This window comes from Carcharhinus amblyrhynchos, chromosome 1 (assembly GCF_965287045.1).
Source record: "Carcharhinus amblyrhynchos chromosome 1, sCarAmb.v2.hapA, whole genome shotgun sequence".
Classification (NCBI taxonomy): domain Eukaryota; kingdom Metazoa; phylum Chordata; class Chondrichthyes; order Carcharhiniformes; family Carcharhinidae; genus Carcharhinus; species Carcharhinus amblyrhynchos.
The window spans coordinates 178,186,160-178,207,906 of NC_137324.1; the positions used below are offsets into that span (position 1 = coordinate 178,186,160).

Here is a 21,747-nt window from a genome sequence, read left to right on the forward strand (position 1 = left end):
TGTAAAACTGATGACTGACCAAGCTTTCAATCACCTTACACTGACGCACTGTCAAAGTTTGTTTAATGATGCTCCAGTGAAGCACCTTGAAATGCTTCACTGACTTGAAGATGCTATGCAAATACAAGTTGCTGTTGTTTCAGCTCAAAACAATCTTCTGAACGTGTTAATCCCTGCTCAGAGCCACAGGTTTTCCAGATGCGAACAACATACTAAAAATATTACATCTTGCTGTAATCTGTCCCAGCTACAGTTTAACATCCACCACGTTTCTCCCTCTCAAGTTCTGACGAAGGATCATCCAGGCTCAAAACATTAGCTCTCTCTCCACAGATGCTGCCAGACTTGCTGAGTTTTTCCAGCATTCTCCGTTCCTGTTTCAGCTTCCAGCATCTGCAATGTTTTGATTACTAAAAAGATTGCCTGGTCAGTATCATATTGCTGTTTGTGAAAATTTACTGTCACATTTCCTACTTTTCAACAAGTTGTTAATGCCAATGGCATTAATTGGAAAGAATTTTGGGACATTCCCAGGCTGTGAAAGGTGCTATACAAATGCAACTCTTTCTTTTACTCCAATTTAGCACAACTTAGGTCAACACAGCTGCATTGTATCTCGCACTCCAATGTGTTAATTTTGTGGTTCTGATTTACTTTACTTCCCAGCTACGAGTTTGCTTGGTCACAATGCTTTACTCCATTGTCTACAGGACCAAAGGTTTAAGCTTCATCAAATGGCCTCAAACCCCACAGGATAATCACTATCCCATTAAAAAGTTAGCCATTTTGCCATCTTAAACCAGTCACTCCCTCCAACACCATGACAGCAGCAGCGTACTATCTACAAGATGCAATACCATGATTTACCAAGGCTCCTTTGGCAACATCTTCCAAACCCTCAAAGCATAGGAACAGCACCACCTGAAGTTCCCCTCCAAGTCACTCACCATCCTGACTTGGAAATATATCGCCGTTCTTTCACAATGGCTGGGTAAAAATCCTGGAACTCTCTCCCTAATATCACTGTGGGAGTACCTACACCACATGGGCTGCAGCGGTTCAAGAAGGCAGCTCACCACCGCCTTCCCTGGGTAATTAGGGATAGGCAATAAATACGGCCTAGCCAGATGTCCACCTCCAAATAATTAATAATTTAAAATACATATAGGCTTCTGTAAATTTTTGGCTTTATGTTTTATACACGGGTTTTAGATGTTGCATCAATGCCACAAGATGTTTTTAATTCCCTGAAAAATGTAAAAAGGCAAGCATACAAACACATATACTGTTGAATTAGCATGCCAGAGTTATCACAGAATCAGAGTGCAGGTGGTGCTCACTCAGCCACTGTGTCTATACCAGCTCTTTGAAAGAGCCATCTGATAGTCACTCCCCGTGCTCCCTTGCTCTTCTCCTCCAGATCTGAAAATTGAATCTTCCCTCCCAGTATTTATCTAATTCCCTTTTGAAAGTCCCTATTGAATCCGCTTCCCTTTCCGACACCACCGTCCTAACTGCAACAATTCTCCGTGTAAAAATATTTCTCTTCTGTCCCCCTCTGGTTCCATTATCAGTTACCTGAAATCTGTCTCCCTCTGGGGGGACAGTATATAGTTTCTCCTTATTTAGATAATCACAACTCCAAATAATGGGTTTTAAAGCCTTAGATTATTTGAATCAATTTTATACACCCACTCTGTGATTTTTAAATCCAAAGCTATTGGAAGACAAAAATGCTCTGGTAACTTCCAAATCTGCTAACATCCGGTGTTTCTAAGAGACTGTTGCTGTGGTAATAAGTATTTCTTTCAAAGTTTTAATTAATAGTCGTTTGGTAATACAAAACTTGAGCGTTCCTGAAAAAATGACATACTATCAAAGCTTTTTGTCTCGCACTCTTCTTGTGCAGTACAAATCGTTGTTCCCTTTACTGTTGGTAATCTTACGACTTGCCCTGATGAGTGCAAAATGAAAAACTTCAACAGCATATCGTTTTTTTCAGGAATACGTATTAATTTATCTGGAAAGAATTTAGAGCACCAACAACTTGCATTTATGTAACATCTTCAATGGCTTGTGGTGAAAAACACAGCCAGGGATTTCCTAGTCCAGTTCCCGCACTGAAAAGACCGATCCAGACTGTCACACATCATTTTATTCCTTTCTCCCTCGTGTTTATTCAGCTTCCCCTTAAATGCATTCCAACTATTCACCTCAACCACTCTCTGTGAAGGAGGTCTGATGTCACAGTGGGTAGTGTCCCTATCTGAGCAGAACTTCACCCATTTCAGAACTTAACAGCCGAGCAGGTGAATTAATAACGCAGCAAAACAAGTTGGGTGTCAACCTGCAAAATCCTTCCATTGGTTGGTGGCAAGAGCTGGAGAAACTCCTGGTCAACCACGCTTGATGTGGAGTGGCGCCCCTCAAGCTGTAAGCCTCTGGCAACAGACTAATGACTCGTTCACGGAAGAAAAGTTTGCCTCGTGGGCCCCGAGTGCGAGAAGACAAACAGCAACAACCACCACCCCCCGAGATAGCAAGTTTCACATTCTCATTACTGTCTGGGTAAAAATGTTTCTCCCAAATTCTCTGTTGGATTTATTAGTGATTATCTACTTTTCCACAAAACTGGCTTTGTTTTGTCAAAGATTGATTTTAATTTTGGTTTGTTCTGTGCTCAGGTGAAGGTAATGTGGCAATCAGCAGCAGATTGCCACTCCTTAGCCATTTACCCACACTGGAAAGCACCCATCTTACCTGACCTTCCTGACTCAGGCCAGGTGACACAGGGACAGAGAAGCAGGTCAGTGGCTCCATAGTGAAGCAGAAAAGGGGCAGAGTGAAGGAGAACAAGCTCCTTTTTACAGCATTCACTACTATAAAGCAGGAGAGTTTAAAGGGACCACTGAAAGGGAGGTGGTGAGTTTCTAAGTTAGGTGATTGGGATGTGAAAGTTCGGATATTGTTGGTTGGAGATGCAAGATCAAGGAGGAAACTGTGTGCGTGTGCTCGCGCATCTGTCTGCGTGTACGTCTCTCTGCATGTGTTTGTGTGGGGATGGGAAAAGGTGGGGGGGGGGGGTGGTTGTCCAATGTGGGGCTCAGTCTGGTGTTTAAAATAGTTACTCTGAAGTTAGAAATGTTTTTTTCCCTTCTAACTCTTTGAGTAACTAAAGGCAAAACTGACAGAACCATTCAGAGTTAGTAATTTAAAATCACTGACTGATGGGCTCTCAGCCCAGTGTAACTGTCCAGGGGAAGTTAGCACTTGTGGACAACTGCCGGGTAAACCCTTACCTGGGAACTTCCAAGGGGGATTCCCCACCTTTCCCCAAATCCTAAGCCAGGAAGTTATGGCCCACAACTGGTTTCAGTACAAGCTTCCCTATTAAACACAAGATTGTCTCTCTAACATTACGAGCCCAAGTAGCGTGTTACCATCAAAGCTACAGGACATCAAATACAACAGTTGGTAGTTTGTGCAACAGGTGACGGTCTATGTTTAGATACGGTTTAATCAGCATGGTTTTCCCCACAATAACTGTTATCTCAAACTAAAAAAAGTGTTAATTTTACAACTAGTGAAAGCAAAAACAAGAAGTGCAAAAAGGTTGAAAATCTGCCAAGCATAACTTCACAAGCAGACTTTGATGAAAGAGGCTTCACATTTTAGGTACGGAAACATATTTTGCACATATTAAAATATGAAGTAGACACAAACCACGAAGATCAAACTGCTGCTCACGCAACATCTGTTGAGCACTCAAAACAGATTCTGATATATTACTGTCTGTGTCTTAGGCTGAGCAGTTATGGTCTCCCTATTACTAAGAATGACAGAGGCACTGGAGAAAATATAACAAAGTTTTACATGAACCAGAGCAAGTTCTACCCATCAGGAAGGCTTGAACAGGCAAAGGCTCTGTTCTCTAAAAAAAAAGGCAAGATTGAGGGATGACCCAACAGGGTAGATGTAGAGATGGCTTCACTTGTGGAGGAGGCCAAAGCTACAGCTCATAAATATCAGATAGTCATGAATAAAGCTGAAAGGGTAGAAAGAGGGATACTATTTCCTCTGGTGGGGGGACTCGAGAACATGAGGGCAGAACCTTAAAATTACAGCGAGGCTGTACAGAGGCTGAGGGACCTGGGTATAAATGTCCTGCCACCAATGACTTTGCACAAGTTGAAAGCATGGTTAATAAAGCTCATAGTATCCTTAGTTTTATTAACAGGGGCACAGAGTTAAAGAGCAAGAAGGTTATGTTGAATTTGTACAAGTCACTGGTTTGAAGTATGGGCTCAGTTCTGGGCACCACACTTTAGGAAGGGATGTAAAAGCATTAGAGAGAGTGTGTGGAAAGGATTCACCAGAATGAAAAGGGTTACAGGTAGAAGACAGGAGAACGGCACTAGGCAAGTTGCTCATTCAGACTGCCAGTGCAGACACGATGAGCCTGTTGGCCATTTTCTGTGCTGTAACAATTCTGTGATGCCAGGAAGCACTTCCTCACAGAGAGGAGTGACAATCCGAAACCCTCTCCCCAAAAAGTGGCCTGGGATTAACAACATTTCATATTGATAAATTTTTGTGGTGCAAGGAAACAAGGGGGTTAGATCAAGCCAAGATGCAGATCAGCCATGATCTGAGTAGAAGAAACAGACAAGGAGGACTGAATGACCTCCTCCTGTCCCACGGATTGATCCATTTCTGCACTGTAATGTCATTTAAGTTAGAACTCTTCAGTGCAATTTTACATTCTTTTAAAGATTATGGTAACATCACTTGCATTTACATAGTACTATTATTGTATTGTACTAAAAACCTCCCCAGGCGTTTCACAGGAACAGTATCAAAACCGAGACACAGAAGGAGATCTTAGGGCAGATAACCAAAAGCTTGGTCAAATAATGTTTTAAAATGGCTCTTAAAAAGACAGCAATGTAGAGAGGCGTCCAGGGAGAGAATTCCAGAGCTAGAGGCCCAAGCACCTGAAGGAATGGCTGTCAATGATGGAGCAATCGAAATCAGGGATGCTGAAGAGGCCAGAATCAGGGAGACGTGATCTTGGTGGAGGTTGCAGAGACAGGGGTCCATGATTACCCATCCACTGTGTATTTGTGATCTCTGTAAATGGCTGTACTACATCAGTGATGTCAACACAAAATTGGGGAATGTGGCAATGGCTGAAGCCCCAGCACACAATGTACAAGAGCTGATAAACAATCCTGTTACCCACCTTCAGCCTCCTCAAGCATCTGATCCACCCAAACTGTTAAATCCTCCCAAGAGTCTTTGCAAAGAGCAGCAAAAAGGTAAAAAGAAAAAAAAGGACAAAATGTCATGCAAATAAAAGCACCACCAAAAAAAACTGTTTTCTTTTTTAAATTAGGGAAAAATAAAGAGGGAAACTGCAAAGATTATATAATAAGACTGGCAATGTTTGTGACACGATGGCTCAGGTGGAGCACAAATAGGTCTGATGGGTCAAGTGGCCCATTTGAGTGTTGTGCATCATACTGCAAGAACAGAGTTCCCACTCTAACTCAGCACACTGCCCGAGCGCTTTCAATGGTTAGAGAAAGGGACGAAACCGGTTCCAGCGCAATCGACAATGTACAGGAAATAGAAGCTGTCGTATATACACAGCTCCATCACACCCAGAAGTACATGATGCAATGGTGGAATCAGAAAATAATACCACTCTCCAATGTTGGATTTGTATCTGTGCCCTTAGAAACAGTTGCAAGGTACGACAATAACGTTTAGAGACACTCACTATCAACTCAAGTGCTGGGTTTGAAGCAGTGTGGTTCAAGGCAGTTTAATCAGGGCTCCTACACTCTCAATTATACTGCTTTAATGAGAGATTTCTTTTTCAACCTCAACTCCAACTCCTTTGAGAAAGGGTGAAGGAAGATCAACACCACTCCAGTCCTAAGAAGTATTTACTTGTCTTGATCCAGGTTCACCATGAGGTGTTGAGAACACATTCAGAGAGAAAATGATCTCTCTGGCCAGAACTGAAAGAAAACATTACCCCTCCCCGGGGCATTAAGTTAGATGACTGTGACAGATATATGAATAGGATGGGAATAGAGGGATAAGATCCCCAGAATGGTTGGAGATTTTAGTTCAGTTGGGCAGCATGGTCGGTGCAGGCTTGGAGGGCCGAAGGACCTGCTGTAATTTTCTTTGTCCTATGACATGGTGGTGGCACCACATCTATCACCTACTGACCTCTGCAGGGTAGCTTGGAAAGCCAGAACAGGGACCGAACCCATGACTTTGGCTATACTAGCACCACACCCAGCAGAAGGATATCTGCCCACTGTCCTGGAGCCAACTGAGGCCCTTAAATGGCCCTAACTCCTCCACTGCTGATTCTTTTTTTTGGTCAGGGATTGACTACAGTACCTGCAATTGCCTCCCTCCCAAGGGTGCTGTTGGGGACTGGAGAACTGTCAGGCCTCTGACTGTCATATTGCCAAGAGCTGAGAGCCATTCTCAACATGGGGACAGGAACCACAACCTCAGGGGGCCAACAGCCCAACGACTGTAAAACATGGCTGTGGCTTCCCAGCCCCATGGAAGCAAGCCTGTCCCCACCTTTTCAGCTGAGGGGTGGGGGGGTTCGCCATCTCTGCAAAGGATTCCAAGAAGTGATTTCCCCTCCTCCAATACTCTTAATACTCGCCATCTGCTTCCTCCGTGACGCTGACTCCTACATGCATCGGTAACATTGCCACGTCTCATTCGTCTCTCGCACAACCACAATTTCTATCATTCTGCCACAGTAGCACAGTGGTTAGCGCTGCTGCTTCACAGCTCCAGGGACCTCGGTTTGATTCCCGACTCGGATCACTGTCTCTGTGGAGTTTGCACGTTCTCCTCGTGTCTTCGTGGATTTCTCTCAATGCTTCAGTTTCCTCCCATAGTCCAAAGATGCGAAGGTTAGGTTGATTGGCCATGCTAAAATTGCCCCTTAGTGTCCTGAGATGTGTAGGTTAGAAGGATTAGTGGGTAATGTATGAAGGGATATAGGGGTAGCGCCTGGGTGGGATTGCGGTCGGTGCAAACTCAATGGGCCAAATGGTCTCTTGCTGCACTGTAGGGTTTCTACGATTACACCATCGATGGCTGCACCTTCAGCTACCTCCCCACTAAGCTCTGGAATTCCTTCCCTAAACCTCTCTACATCTCTTCTTCCTTAAGACATGCTTTTAAAAACATATCTCTTTGACCAAGCTTTTGATCACCGATCCTTGTAGCTCATGTGACTGTGTCAAATTCTGTTTGTTAACATTCCTGTGAAACACCTTGAGGCACGTGTTAAAGGTGCTATATAAATGCAAGCTGTTCTTGGAAAGTCACTAAATAAGTGGGAATTCTAATTTATATTCCCTGCCGCCACTGCTCTTTAAATCAGGAAGCCAACAATGGGGGCCTCTTTTGTTAAGAAGCTTTTTAAAAACTAGGAATCCTAGAATGTGAAAAAGTTATATTCATTTCAAACTTAAGTATCAATGGCTGCATTAGCAGGTTTGTGTGTGAAACATGGGGGCAGAACCTTTAGGGATGATAATCAGGAAGCACTCTTCACACAAGGTGGAGAAATGGAGGGAATCTGGAACTCTCCCCCAAAAGCTGCAAGACTGGGAGAAAAATTGAAAAATTCAGAACCAAGATTTTTGTTGGGGTATGGGAATAAAGGGTAACAGAACCGCAACAGTTAATCGGAGTTAAGAAACGGATTAGCCATCATCTAATTTAGCAGAGGAAGGGACTTAATGGCCTCTTCCTGTTCCAATGATACTTTCATTTTTCAAAATTGAAAATCCAATACCAAATACTTTGAAAAATAATCTCAATTTGCAGGGTGCTTGCATATAGATTAGACAGTGTGCAGCTAAAGCCAAGTATTGATCTGAAACCATCAACTGAATTAGTTCAGTGTTAAATGATCATAAACCTCTCTGTGACAACATTAAGGTGATGTAATGCTGAGGAGGAAGGGCAATGATTAAAGAAAGGTCCAAACTCCAATAGACATATTCTAAAGTACCATGAAAGTATCACAAAATCCCTACAGTGCAGAAGGAGGCCATTTGGCCCATCAAGTCTTCACCAACCACAATCCCACCCAGGCCCTATCCCCATAACCCCATGCATGTACCCTAGCTATTCCCCTGACACTAAGGGGCAATTTAGCACAGCCAATCCACCTAACCCGCACATCTTTGGACTGTGCGAGGAAACCGGATCACCTAGAGGAAACCCATGCAGACACAGGGAGAACGTGCAAACTCCGCACAAACAATGACACAAGCTAGGAATCGAACCCGGATCCCTGGCACTGTTAAGGCAGCAGTGCCATTTTGATGCTGCCTTTGATTTTACATCAATTAGAAAGATAATGAAACACCTTTACATTCCAGCCCTCCTCAGATTCACACCTGAAAGGCACTTGAGATAGTTAAAAGAAAAGAGTTCAAGCTTTGTTCCAGCTTACGCTGGGATATTTTGCTGTTTGAAAAGAGTTATCTGCAGAAGAGGTGGAAGGAATTGAAGCACAAAGCCTGGTAGAAAAAACCATGATACTAAAATCAAGCTGTTACTGCCCCTAGGGCAACTCAAAACTGCAGTAAAATATAATCCAGATTACCTGTTTGGCTGGCCCTGGGCAGTAGTTAATGTTGCCACTGACTTCACAGAATCACACAGCAAGAATAAGGCCATTTGGCCCATTGAGCCGGTGCTGCTTTTTTGAAGAGCTAGCCAATGAGGCCCACTCTTCCTGCTCCTAGCCCGGGCAGAGCCCTGCAAAATAATTATCCAATTTCCTTCTTCCACTGTCCTTTCACAGATTTCCAATAATCTGTGGCCTCTGGTTCCTGACACTTACCTGTGGAAACAGTTCCTCTCCATCTACTTTTGTCCAAACCATCAAATGATTTTGGACACATCTATTATATCACCCCTAAACCTTCTCTAAGGAACACAGTCCCAGCTTCTTTTGCCTCTCCACGTTATCTGGAACCATTCTAGTAAATCTCCGCCACACCCTCTCGAAGGCATTGACATCCTTCCTGAAGTGCGGTGCCCGGAATGGGCTCTCTAAGCTGTACTTTATAAAGGATCCTTGCTTTTGCAGTCTAGAATCCTGTTTTTTTCTGTATTTTTAAAAAGATCATTAACTTGTCTTTTCACCTTTAAGGATTTCTGTACATAAACCTTCAGATCCCCAATTCCTGGACCCTTTGAAACTGTTCCATTTAGTTTATATTGCCTCTCCCCATTCTTCCTCACAACTTGTCTGCTGCAAATCACCATCTTAACCTTGGAAATACCACTGTTAAAATGATTACAGAACCTTAATAAGCATAACTGCTCAGAGACTCGCTTGCCTCTTGAAAATAATAAAGTCTCAAGTCGGAAGCACATCTTTGAAAGAAAATGATTTTCAGCTAGAAATGCAAACCAAATCAGTGTTTCTAAACCTAAAACCTTTTTTACACAAATAAAGCTTTCAGTACATCCTAAACCTCAATCTGTGGAAACCCTGCATCTATGCCAGAGTTATGGAGGTGAAAGAGTTAATGCTGGCGATGAGGAGATATCCAGACTAAACAAGATGATCAAAAACCTGACTCAAGCAATGAGCAAGTGCATCGTTTTTGCCCTGCCCCTCCCCCTCCCAGTACAGACAGCAGTGAAAATATATGGCTTTTGTATTGTGCAGTACAACTGATGCAGTTCAAGGGTCAAGCATCAGGAATGGGGGGGCGGGCAGGGGTTTGGGAAGAGAGGCAGACAGGAAAGGCAGCAATAGAGGGCAGTCATCACACCAGCAGGACCACGGATCAGCACATTCTTTCCAAGATGGCCTTCCTGATTTGCTTTGAATAGGAAGTTTGACTGGCTGTGCACTAGCTAACGTTCCTCTTGACATCAACCGGGCTTTGTGTCGTTGCATAGTTTCTGACGTTGCAATTTTTAATGTCGCTTTCTTTAAACGACCCTTTGTAGATCTGAAAGGATAGTTACATCAGCTCACTGCATCTATACACAGGAAGGCTAGCTGCAAAAATCAAGATGTTTTTAAATGCAAACTGCTGGGGGGGGAAGGGTACATATAAAAGCTGCACCAATTATTAAATTAAAAACTATATTGGATTACATCCAGCACATGATACAATATGCCCACATTGAAAGCCAATTTGGAAAGAAATGATTTAGATTTAAAATTGACTTTAAAATTTAAAGCAGTGTGACACACCAGAAATTTGTAGATTTTTGTCTGTGTGCACTGTCAACATTTAAACAGTAAAAACAATGGGCAGGGTTTCAGAATCATAAACAGATTTTCAATAATGACATTATTCACTATACAAAGCAGCTGCCATGGTTACGAGGATGGGAGGTGGGGGGAAAAGAATGAAATATAAGAAAGAGCAGCTTGTAGCGCCTGAACATCACTGTTACCTTCATGGGTGGGTTCTGGGTCAGGCGTAAGAGAGATGTCATTCAGTTCCCGCAGACAGAGCCACTCTCCATCAACAGAGACGCGAAAGTTACACAGGTAGATGGTTTCTCTGGCAGCCTGGGTGATCTTGTCTGTGGTGGGGGTTGGAGCATCACTCTGGGGAGTCAGGTCAGACATGATGACTCAGCTGGCAGCAAGCAAGAGGGGGAAAAAAAAATCCTGCAGCAAAAAAAAGGCTAGCTTCGCAGGACAAGAATCACAGCGCAGACAGAGGGAGAGCGAAGGATGCTTTGTACTGAGACTGCAGTAGCCACTCAGAGACAGCCTCAAGAGCAAGGGTAGGTTAGTGTGACCAGAATGGCAGTTCACCCTTTAAGCCCTCTCTCTCCAACCCTTTGGGATAGCAAGACAGGCAAATCAAACCCCTCTGCAAATCCGCAATGTTACCCAGCTCCAGATCTCCACTGAAAGGTGTCTGGTTGTTAAAGGTTCCGAGATGTACAGCAGCTGCGTAAACGGATTTCTCAGCTAACCCTTGATTCAGGCAGCACCATTCTCAATAATAAAAGAGGAGATCAGTTCTCTGCGCAGTTTGGGTGTAGACCAAAATGGCTGGCTAAATGCAACCCTGTAGTGAAAATTCAGCATCACATGACGTCGAACCTATATGCATAAACAATTCCTGACACAGCTCTGGGATGCTGCAACAGACAGTACAATTGGTGCTCACTGCCTCCTGGTTCCATCCCCTCAGCTCAGCCCCAATTAACCACACACATTTCCAATCAGGCAAAACGCAAAGCACATCGTCATCAGACACCTCGAGTCGAACACAAATACTCTCTGCCTGATGCAGTCCCCACAAAAAAAAATGATGCAATGGATGATTTAAAGCGAAATTATATCACATGACATTATCCTTGTATTTAAAAAAAACACTAGCCTGGGCATAAAGACATAATTTCAAAGTTTGCAAATATGAAATTCAGAAATGCAGTAACCTGAGGGATAGAATGTGTTCAAAAGGATTGTGTGTGAAACAAGCAGAGATACAGCAAATGGAATTTTATCCAGAGAATCGTGAAATAACTAATTTTGGGAGATAATATGAGTGGCAATATAAACTAAAATTTAAAGGTCAGGAGTGGGGAGAAGCACATACACAAATCATTAAGGGTGGCAGAACAAGTTCAGAAAATGTTTTTTAAAACGAAAGTGTCAAGGATTCTGGCTTTTATAGAGACATAGAATTAATATAAATGCAATGCAAGCAAACAACATACTTCTAATTCTTTATCATACGCTGACTAAAGGTCTCATTGTGCGAAGGATGTTAAGGCCTTGAAATTAGTACAGTGGGAAGTTATTCAAATGGCAGCAAGGATGAGGGACTTCAGTTAACGTGGGAAGCCTGGAGAAGGTGGGATTGATCTCCTTAAGAGCACAGGAAGTTAAGGGGGGAGTTAATGAAAGTGCTCAAAATTACTATGAGTTTTAATTGTGTAAATAAAGAGAAACTGACAGGAGAGTCAGTAATCAGACAAGTGAGATTAAAGGTAATTAGCTGGAATGGAGAAAGATAAATGCTTTCCTCAGTCAGTTGTTGTGATCTGAAAGGGTTGGTGAAATCCAATAGTAACTACTTCAGAAAGGAAATGAGATAAATATTTGAAAAAGGTAAAAATTTGCAAGCAATAGAAAAGGGAAGGAGCTGTAGAGGCACCAAGGGTTGAATGGCCTTCTTCTCTGCTGCAAGACTCCCGATTACAATTCACACACCACAGCCATCAGAAAAAACAGGAGGAGGCCATTCAGCCCTGACAGGATCATCACTAGTTGGCATTTTAACCCCATAAACCTACCATCATTCCATAACCCTCAAAACCCTTGTCTAGCAAAAATCTGGCAACAGATTTTAATTTGTTAGCATTGACTGTTCCAGGACCTACCAATCTGTCAAAATGTTGCAGTTAATTCTAAGATACTGATTTATCTGTACAATTACGTGTGGGTCTAAGAACATAAGAAATAGGAGCAGGAGTAGGCCATCTAGCCCCTCGAGCCTGCCCCGCCATTCAATAAGATCATGGCTGATCTGTTGTGGCTCAGTTCCACCTTCCCACCCTCTCCCCATAACCCTTAATCCCCTCTCTTATCAAAAACCCATCAACCCGCGTCTTAAAAATATTTAGTGAGGCAGCCTCCACCACTTCAACGGGCAGAGAATTCCAGAGATTCACCACCCTTTGAGTGAAGAAGTTCCTCCTCAACTCCGTTCTAAACCGCCCCCCCCTTTATCTTGAGGCTGTGCCCCCTAGTCCTACTGTCTTTTTTGAGCGGGAAGAGTCTCTCCACCTCTATCCTATCCATCCCATTCATCATCTTATACATCTCAATGAGATCTCCCCTCATTCTTCTAAACTCCAACGAGTACAAGCCTAGTTTATTCAGCCTCTCCTCATAGCTCAACCCCCTCAACTCCGGTATCAGCCTACATCACACCCAATATTCCCTCCAAACTGCATGGCCACGTTCCAGCTCATGCATTATTATTCATGGGGGCTGCGCATTAAAAGGAGAGAGGTATGTTGGTCATATCCCAGCAGAGGATTAGATCACAGAATCCCTACAGTGCAGAAAGAGCCCATCAAGTCTGCAGTGACCACAATCTCACGCAGACCCTATCCCCAAAACCCCACATATTTACCCTGCTAATCCCCCTGACACTAGGGTCAATTTAGCATGACCAATCAACCTAGCCGGCGCATCTTCAGATGATTGTTTCACTAAGATAGAAGGAAAATTGAGACAAACTGGCCATAACTTTCAAAGAGCCAGCGCTAGACTTGATGGGTCAAATGGCTTCCTGCTATGTGGTACCATTCTGCAGAAGGAAACGAATAAGCAGCAAAAGAAAAACTTCTGTTAACCCAAAAGCTATCCATCGCAAATCGTTGAGTGCAGAAAGTAATTACTCAGGGTCTTAAGGACAGCACAAACTCCCATCTTGAACTTCCCACCCAAATTTCAGGGCTTGTATCTGAAGTATCGACTGACACAGTCAGCGGGAAGCACTCTCACCTAAAGAGGGAGGAGGTTGTAGGTGCACACCCCACTCCAGGGATCAGAATAAGAAGTGGCACAGTGGTTAGCACTGCTGCCTCACAGCACCAGGGACCTGGGTTCAATTCCCTGTTTGGGTCACTGTCTGTGCAGAGTCTGCATGTTCTCCTCATGTCTGCGTGGGTTTCCTCCCACCGTCTGAAAGACATGCTGGGTAGGCACGTTGACCTGAACAGGCGGAATGTGGCAACTAGGGGAATTTCACAGTAACTTCATTGCAGTGTTAATGTAAGCCTACTTGTGACTAATAAATAAACTTCAAAACTAAAAATTTAGACTGCGCTCCCAGTTCTGTAACTGAAGGAGCAAGCAATGCCAAAGGTGCCATCTTTCAACAGGAGGCCTTAGGCTGCCCACTTAGATGGATGTGAAAGTCAGTGTAGCATTTCCAAGAGCAAGGCCATGCCTCCTGGTTTCCTTGAGGCAATATTTACCCCTCAAATCATAATTGAAACTGATCAGGTCGTTATTTCATTGCTGCTCCTGAGATCTTGCTGTGCACAAATTGGTTGCTATGTTTCCTAAATTACAATACCTCAAAACCGGGCTGAAAAGTGCTCCCTGTTGTTGTGAAGGAAACTTTATAATGCAATCTTTTTCATTCCTGAGATTTCCCCAGGAGGTTAATGTCTCTAGATTTTCCTGTTTTTCAAGTTTGCTGAATTGTGTGTTTTGAATATTGTCCTTATTCTTTAATTTACTGTCATTCCTTTTCCTGGCACGTTCGTGATTAAAAAAAAGTGACAGATCTTTAAAGTCATTTCTAAGATGTAGACATCGCAGATAGATATAGCCCCCGTGCTGTTAGGGAGGGTGCGCCAGGATTTTGACCCAGCGACAGTGAGGAAACAGCTGTTATATTTCCAAGTCAAGATGGTGTGTGTCTTTCGGAGGAGAATTTACAGGTGGTGGTGTTCCCATTTGACTGTTGCCCTGAGCTGCTGGATAGCAGAGTCATGGGTTTGGAAGGCGCTGTTGAAGGAACCTTGGGGAGTTACTACAATGCATTTTGTAGATTGTACACATGGCTGCCACTGTGTGTCAATGGTGAAGGAGTGAATGTTTAAAGGTGGCGGATATCAAGTGAGCTGATTTGTGCTGGGAATATCTAGTGTCAAAGCCACGCTAGTACTGATGACTCACACTCTAGGAGTTGCTGCGCCCCTAGCCAAGCTGTTCCAGTACAGCTACAATGCTGGCATCTACCCAACAAATATGGAAAATTGCCTAGGTGTATCCTGCCCATAAAAAGCAGTCAGGAGGTGGATGTGCCGGTGTTGGACTGGGGGAAACACAGTAAGAAGTCTGACAACACCAGGTTTTAGTCCAACCGATTTATTTGATAGTAAACTCACAAGCTTTCGAGGGGACTCCCTCTTCCCCTCGAAAGCTTGTGAGTTTACTATCAAATAAATCGGTTGGACTAAAACCTGGTGTTGTCAGACTTTTTACCACAAAAAGCAGAACAGTTCAACTTGGCCAATTACCACCTCATTAGTTCACTCTTCATCAGCATGGAAGGGGGAGTCAACAGTGTTATCAATTATTCAACAATAGCTTGCTTGTTGATGCTCCGTTTGAGTTCTGCCAGAGCCACTCAGCTCCTGAACTCATTAGAGCTCTCATCAAACATGGACAAAAGAGCTGAACTTCTGTGAGGCGAGAGTGACAGCCCTTGACATCACAGCCGCATTTGACCAAGTGTGGCATAAAGGGGCAAAACTGGAGTCAATCAGAACTGGGGGATAAACTCGCCAATTGTTGAAATCATACCCGGCACAAATGATGATGATTGTGGGAGTTAATCATCTCAGTCCTAAGACATCACTGCACAAGTTACTCCGGGTTACTGTTCTAGGTCCAACCTGCTGCTTCATCAATGACTTTCCCTCCAAAATAAGGTCAGAAGTGGGGATGTTCACTGATGACTGCACAATGTTCAGCATTATTTGTGACTCCTCAGATACTGAAGCAGTTCACGTCCAAATGCAGAAAGACCTGAACAACAGCCAGGCTTGGGCAGATAAGTGGTGAGAAGCACTGGTACCACACAAGTACCAGGCAATGATCATAAACAAGAAAATTCTCCTTGACACTCAATTGCATTACCATCGCTGACACCCCCACCATCAACATCCTTGAGTTTACTATTGACCAGAAACTGAACCAGATTAGCCACGTAAATACAGTGACTATGAGAGCAGGTTAAAGACTGAGAATTCTGCAGTGAGTAACTCATCTCCTGATTTCCAAAAGTCTGTCCATCTACAAGGCACAAATCAGGAGTGTAATGGAATACTCCCACTTGTTTGGACAGGTGCGGCTCCAACAATACTCAAGAAGCTCAACACCAACCAGGACAAAACCATGATTGGCACCACATCCATCAACTTAAACATTCACTCCCTCCAACACCAACGCAGAGTGGCAGCCCTGTGTACCATCTACGAGATGCACTACACCAAGTTGTCAAGGTTCCTTCAACAACACTTTCCAAACCCATGACACTGACAACCCAGAAAGTCAAGGGCAGATGAATGGGAACATCAACACTAGCAAATTCCCCTCCCAACTACACATGATTCGGAGTTGTACCACATTGCTGTTCCTTCACTGTCGCTGGCTCAAAATTTTGGAACTGCCTCCCTAACAGTACTGTGGATGTACCTACACCACATGGACTGCAGAGGTTATAGAAAGCAGCTCACCATCATCTTTTCAAGGGCAATTAGAGACAGACAATAAATACTGGTCTAGCCAGTGATGCCCACATGCTATAAATGCCAAGTGGTTAGTCAAGGTAGTTGCCATGGAGAATGCACCAGGAAACTACTGTCCCCCAAGCTTCTGATGCACTTTTTTAATTAAACAAAAGCGTGCATTCAGTTTCCGTGGCAATGCCTTGACCAGAGTCGGCTTGCCAACCAATCAGCACTTTTGCCTCAACTTGTTGCTCCTTTTGAAATTTGATATTCTTGCATCTGTCCAGATGAGTGCAAGTTGAAAAACTTTGACAATGTGTCTTTTTTGTTTAGCAATAGTGTGCAATGTATTCCACTTAACTGCCTGTGAAATATCAAATAGTTTTTTGGTGATTGTATCTCGTATCTTTTTGTTTCTTGCAGCTCATCCTTCCTCCTCACTTTTTATCTCTCTCTTCACACCTTAGCGCACTCATGCTTCTTCCTCACACTACATACGTTATATTGTACAAAGGATTCCTGTTATTATAAAACATAACATCTGACTCACAGTAACATAAAAGGCCATAAGCGTATCCAGATAATATTCATCCCTCAGTAAAGGTCACTAAGACCGATTATCTTGTCATAATCACAACCACTGGGATCAGATTGTGCACAAAGTAGCTGTCATGTTTCCTACATCATAACAAGGCAAGTGGAGATAACTCCTTTACACAACTGACTGGTGTCTTGTAGATGCTGGACAGGCTTTTGGGAGTCAGGAGCTAAATTACTCACTGCAGAATTCCCATGTTTCTTTCAGAGAGTCGGTACAGACTCAATGGGTCAGATGACCTCTTTCCACACTGCAGGGATTCAATGGTAAATTTCACCATCTGCCAAGGTGAGATTTGAACCCAGGCCCCACATGTATTGCCCTGGGTCTCTGGATTACCAGTCAGCGACGATACCACTATGCCACTGCCTCCCAGAGGCTCAAAAGGTAGAGACAAGTAGCCACTGCGACACAAGACCTCCTTCTCCCTTAACCAAAACCTCCCCCCCAAAAAATAAGATTAGCTGCTCATTTCACTGACAGTCTGTGGGATCTTGCTGTGTGCAAAATTGGTTGCCACATTTCCTTACACAACAATTACTCAAGTTAGGGTGAGAGTATTTTACAATACCTTGGGGAAAGAAAGCCATTTGTGTGATCTTTATTAACGCTAAACATTCCAGCATTATTAATCAATAACAGTACACTGTAAAATATTCCAATAGCACCGATGTAAAAAACAGGACAAGGCACTTGCAGATTTGCTTTCGATAATACCAATCCCCGTCGTACACTTTTAACCACAAAAAACTGTAAAGATTATTGACCCAAATAGCAGAGCTACAGGATACGGCAACCCTAATCACTCAAACCAACATCACAGGACATCTGACATTCATTCCCACGTGCAGCAAGAGGCCACTTTTTGCAAAATCCATACCGTGCAATGGCTGCAAAATCATGACCAGAGTCTCTGTCTTACTCCCACATCCCGATGGCCAGGTTTCAACCCATCTCACTTACTCCTGTCCAAATTTACCTCACTCCCACTGAGATATCACTAAAAAAATTAAATTAAAAATTGCACTTGCCATTCTACTCAAAACAAACAACCAGCGAAAGTCAGGAAAATTATGTTAATTCTTTGCCATTACTGAAGCCATCAATTATAAAGATTCTCTTTATAATATACGTTCAGCACACTGGCCCTGTTGAAAACGTGTTTGGGAAGAGGGAGCTTCCCACACTGTCGGAGGGGTTAGCACCAAGGGAGTGCCACACTGTCTTGTGGGGGCAGCGCTGCACTGGCAGAGGGGCAGGTATTCATTAATAATCCAATAACATAGGGCAGATGTTTCCGTTTAGGAAGAGCTCTCCCAGACAGTGGAAGTCTAGTCCAGAACTAAAGGCCATAAATATAAGATTGTCATGAATAGAGAAAATTGGGGATTTAGTTAGACTCGTCTTCCCCTAGAGCGGTGAAAGTGTGGAACTCATTACCGTGGGGTATAGCTGGAAACGAACGGAATGGAAGGAACTGCTGAAAGAGCGAGATTAGCAAGGGCAGCAGACACAGGGGAACACCACCACTGGCGAGTTCTCCTCCAAGCCATACATCATCCTGACTTGGAAATATAGTGCCGTTCCTTCCCTGTCACTGGGTCAAAATCGTGGAACACCCTCCCTAACAGCACTGCAGGTGTACCTACACCTCAGGGACTACAGCAGTTTTCAAAGAGGTGGCTCACTACCATCTTCTCAAGGGCAATTAAGGATGGGCAATCAATGCTGGCCCATACCATACCCCAAGAGTATTTAAAAAATAAAATGATTGGGGAATTTGGTGAACTCAGTGTATAATTTAATTTGGGGCATTCTGTCAAGCTAATGGAGTATATCGTTGTTTGATCATTGCAACACTATTGAAATTCAGGTATCTGTGTCTAAAGTTCAGATCTCGTCAGATGTCGAGATTTTCTGTAGAATTTGTTCTAAAGGTTTATTTTTGTGTGTGTAAGAGGAGGGGGTGGTTTGACAGATCCAGTTTTACACAGGAATAGTAACATTCAGCCATGACTCACTGGCAGCATGCTCTCTGCTGAGTCAGATTACACGATCTGAAGTACACAAAATCCAGTCTGACATCTGGGAAGTACCAAGGGAGTGCCGCACTGTTGAAGGTGCCATGTTTCAGATGAAGCATTAAACTGAGGCAACGTCTGCTCTCTAGGGTGGATGTGAAAGATCCCATGGACCTACTATTTTGAAGAATGGTGGGGTGGGATGGGTTCTCCCTCGGTGTCCTGGCCAACATTTATTCCTCAACCAACGCCATGAAAGAGGATCCCATGTGGTTGGTGGGATCTTGCTGTGTGCAAATTGGCTGCTTTGCTCTCTTACAACAGCGAGGACACTTTGATGAAGTACTTCGCTGGCTCTAAACCGAACAGCCTGCTTCATGCTCCTTGTGGTGTAAGAGCGCCTTGGGATGTCATGAGGTTGTGAAAGGTGCTATATTAATGCAATTTTAAATGAACAACCCCATTCCAATCCCCTCACTGTTTTGAGGGGGGAGGGCAGGCAGGAAAAAGACACAACAACATTCACCTTAGACTTGCACAGAAAGACCAGGTGAGAGCAGCAACACCCCCCTACCCCACCCCCAAGACACTGGGACCCTGAAACCCCACCACGAGAAAGGGTGGGGAATTACAGAAAGGTTCTAAAACCCAGCAATTAAACCATCTTCCCCCCTTCATCAAACACAAATGGCAATCATTGGCTCTTTGCCCCACCTCCCTCATCCCTCACCCCCTCCACCCACCACCCCTCAACATCCAACATCCCCCATCACCCCCTGGCTCACCCCCCCCACTACTCACTCCCCAGCACCCCCTGGCTCACCCCCCCCCCACTACTCACTCCCCAGCACCCCCTGGCTCACCCCCCCCACTACTCACTCCCCAGCACCCCCTGGCTCACCCCCCCCCCCACTACTCACTCCCCAGCACCCCCTGGCTCACCCCCCCCACTACTCACTCCCCAGCACCCCCTGGCTCACCCCCCCCCAACTACTTACTCCCCAGCACCCCCTGGCTCACCTCCCCCCGCACGACTCACTCCCCAGCACCCCCTGGCTCACCCCCCCCCAACTACTTACTCCCCAGCACCCCCTGGCTCACCCCCCCGCACGACTCACTCCCCAACACCCCCTGGCTCACCCCCCCCACTACTCACTCCCCAGCACCCCCTGGTTCACCCCCCCCGCACGACTCACTCCCCAACACCCCCTGGCTCACCCCCCCCCCACTACTCACTCCCCAACACCCCCTGGCTCACCCCCCCCCCCCACTACTCACTCCCCAACACCCCCTGGCTCACCCCCCCCCCACTACTCACTCCCCAGCACCCCCTGGCTCACCCCCCCACCCTCACTCAAACCCCTAACAACCCTCCACCCTCCTTACCCCTCGCTCCCCCTCCCCACCCCCTCGCTCCCCCTCCCCACCCCCTCGCTCCCCCTCCCCACCCCCTCGCTCCCCCTCCCCACCCCCTCGCTCCCCCTCCCCACCCCCTCGCTCCCCCTCCCTCAGGGTGTAATTGGGGGTGGGGGTGGGGGGGGGGTTGATCTGCTCTCTCTGGGTTTCTCACACACACTCAGGTGGCACTCACATCGCCGGGGCCTGTTGTTGTTGTTGCTGCTGATGGGGGAGCCCGGCCCCGGCCCCGACTCCGACCCCGGCTGCAGCCGCAGCTCCAGCTGCTCGGCCTCCCCCTCGCCGCCGCCACCGCCACCGCCTTTATTCCGGACGAAGTAGATGACCGGGTCTTGTTCGGAGCTGCCCGCCGGGCAAGGGTCATGGTGCTGGCGGCGGTGCGCTTCTCCGTTCACCGCGCCGGACAGCGGCGGCAGAACTGGCGCCAACCCCGGCGCTGCTGCACACTCCTCGGCCATGGTCAGCGCGGCTGCAGCGGCGGCGGCTCCAGCGCGGGACAGTGGCCGGGGCCGCAGCCCGGGGGCGCTTGGAACGTTGGCCCGGGGATTTGGAACGTTGGCCCGGGAATCCCGGGGGATTTGGAACGTTGACCCTGGAGCTCGAGCCGCCCGCTCTGCACCAGCTGCAAACTAACCACTCCTGTTGCTCCCCAAATGCATCCAATCCTCAACTCTTCATAAATTTTGCTTTTTTATAAAAAGAGCAGTTTCTTTTTTCCCCTTTTTGCATGCTTGATTCTTCTTGTTGCACTATCTAGCAACTTAGCCAATGGCGTCAGTTTCATTAACATAGCTCCCGCCTCCTTCTTAGTTTTGTTTTGAAAAATAACAAAACCCTCCTTCCTAGGGGTGTGTGTGTGTGTGTTTTATTATATATTATTTTTTAGAGTTGCCATTGGCATCGATGCAGAGACACGCGGGGAGTTCTTCGATTGTCACTCCGTGTTCCGCTGAAGCATTGCAAGCTCTTGCAATTGTATATTACTGGTGAAATATTGCAGCTGGAAAATAATTGTCCAACAGCTTCGCCTATTTCCATCAATAAACAGTGTGCTGTTGTGGGGGGGCGGGACGTGATACAACAGGATTGAGGTTTGCAGAGCTCAATCCAACTTCTAAATTTCAAACCTGCAACCTTACTTTTGGTTGATGTGCAACGTAAAGCCGGCTGTGTGTATGTGGATTGCAATCTCCTTACACAGATCCCAGCACTCGTAGTTATTATGGAGCACTCTAAGCTGTTCCTAAATTGTGCAATCCCCCCGTCCCCAGTAACACCTCAATCCATCATTCTCTGCATCCTGGGGAAATGAGCAAATGTGATGGATGGGTTAAACATGCTGCATTCATTTATCTGGGGTACATCGTGCTCCAATTCACGTTGCACACTGATAGGAGG

At 45.3% G+C, this 21,747-nt stretch overlaps 1 protein-coding gene across 7 annotated transcripts in view; it reads right to left on the reverse strand.

Annotated features, from left to right (window-relative positions):
* rufy3 (RUN and FYVE domain containing 3) overlaps positions 1 to 21,110 on the reverse strand; it is a 66,466-nt gene extending 45,356 nt beyond the window's left edge. For 2 of the 7 annotated variants that reach the window (XM_080195933.1, XM_080195972.1), the window contains exons 1-2: positions 20,525 to 21,110; positions 5,243 to 5,296 (exon numbers count right to left, since the gene is read on the reverse strand). In XM_080195933.1, coding sequence (XP_080052059.1) covers positions 5,243 to 5,296; positions 20,525 to 20,807 — 337 coding nt within the window. In that variant the 5' untranslated portion in view covers positions 20,808 to 21,110. Of the gene's footprint in view, positions 1 to 5,242; positions 5,297 to 10,488; positions 11,243 to 20,524 lie in introns of those variants that run through there. The other 5 variants (XM_080195953.1, XM_080195981.1, XM_080195942.1 and 2 more) reach the window with 5 other exon arrangements.
* Positions 21,111 to 21,747: the final 637 nt, after the last annotated feature.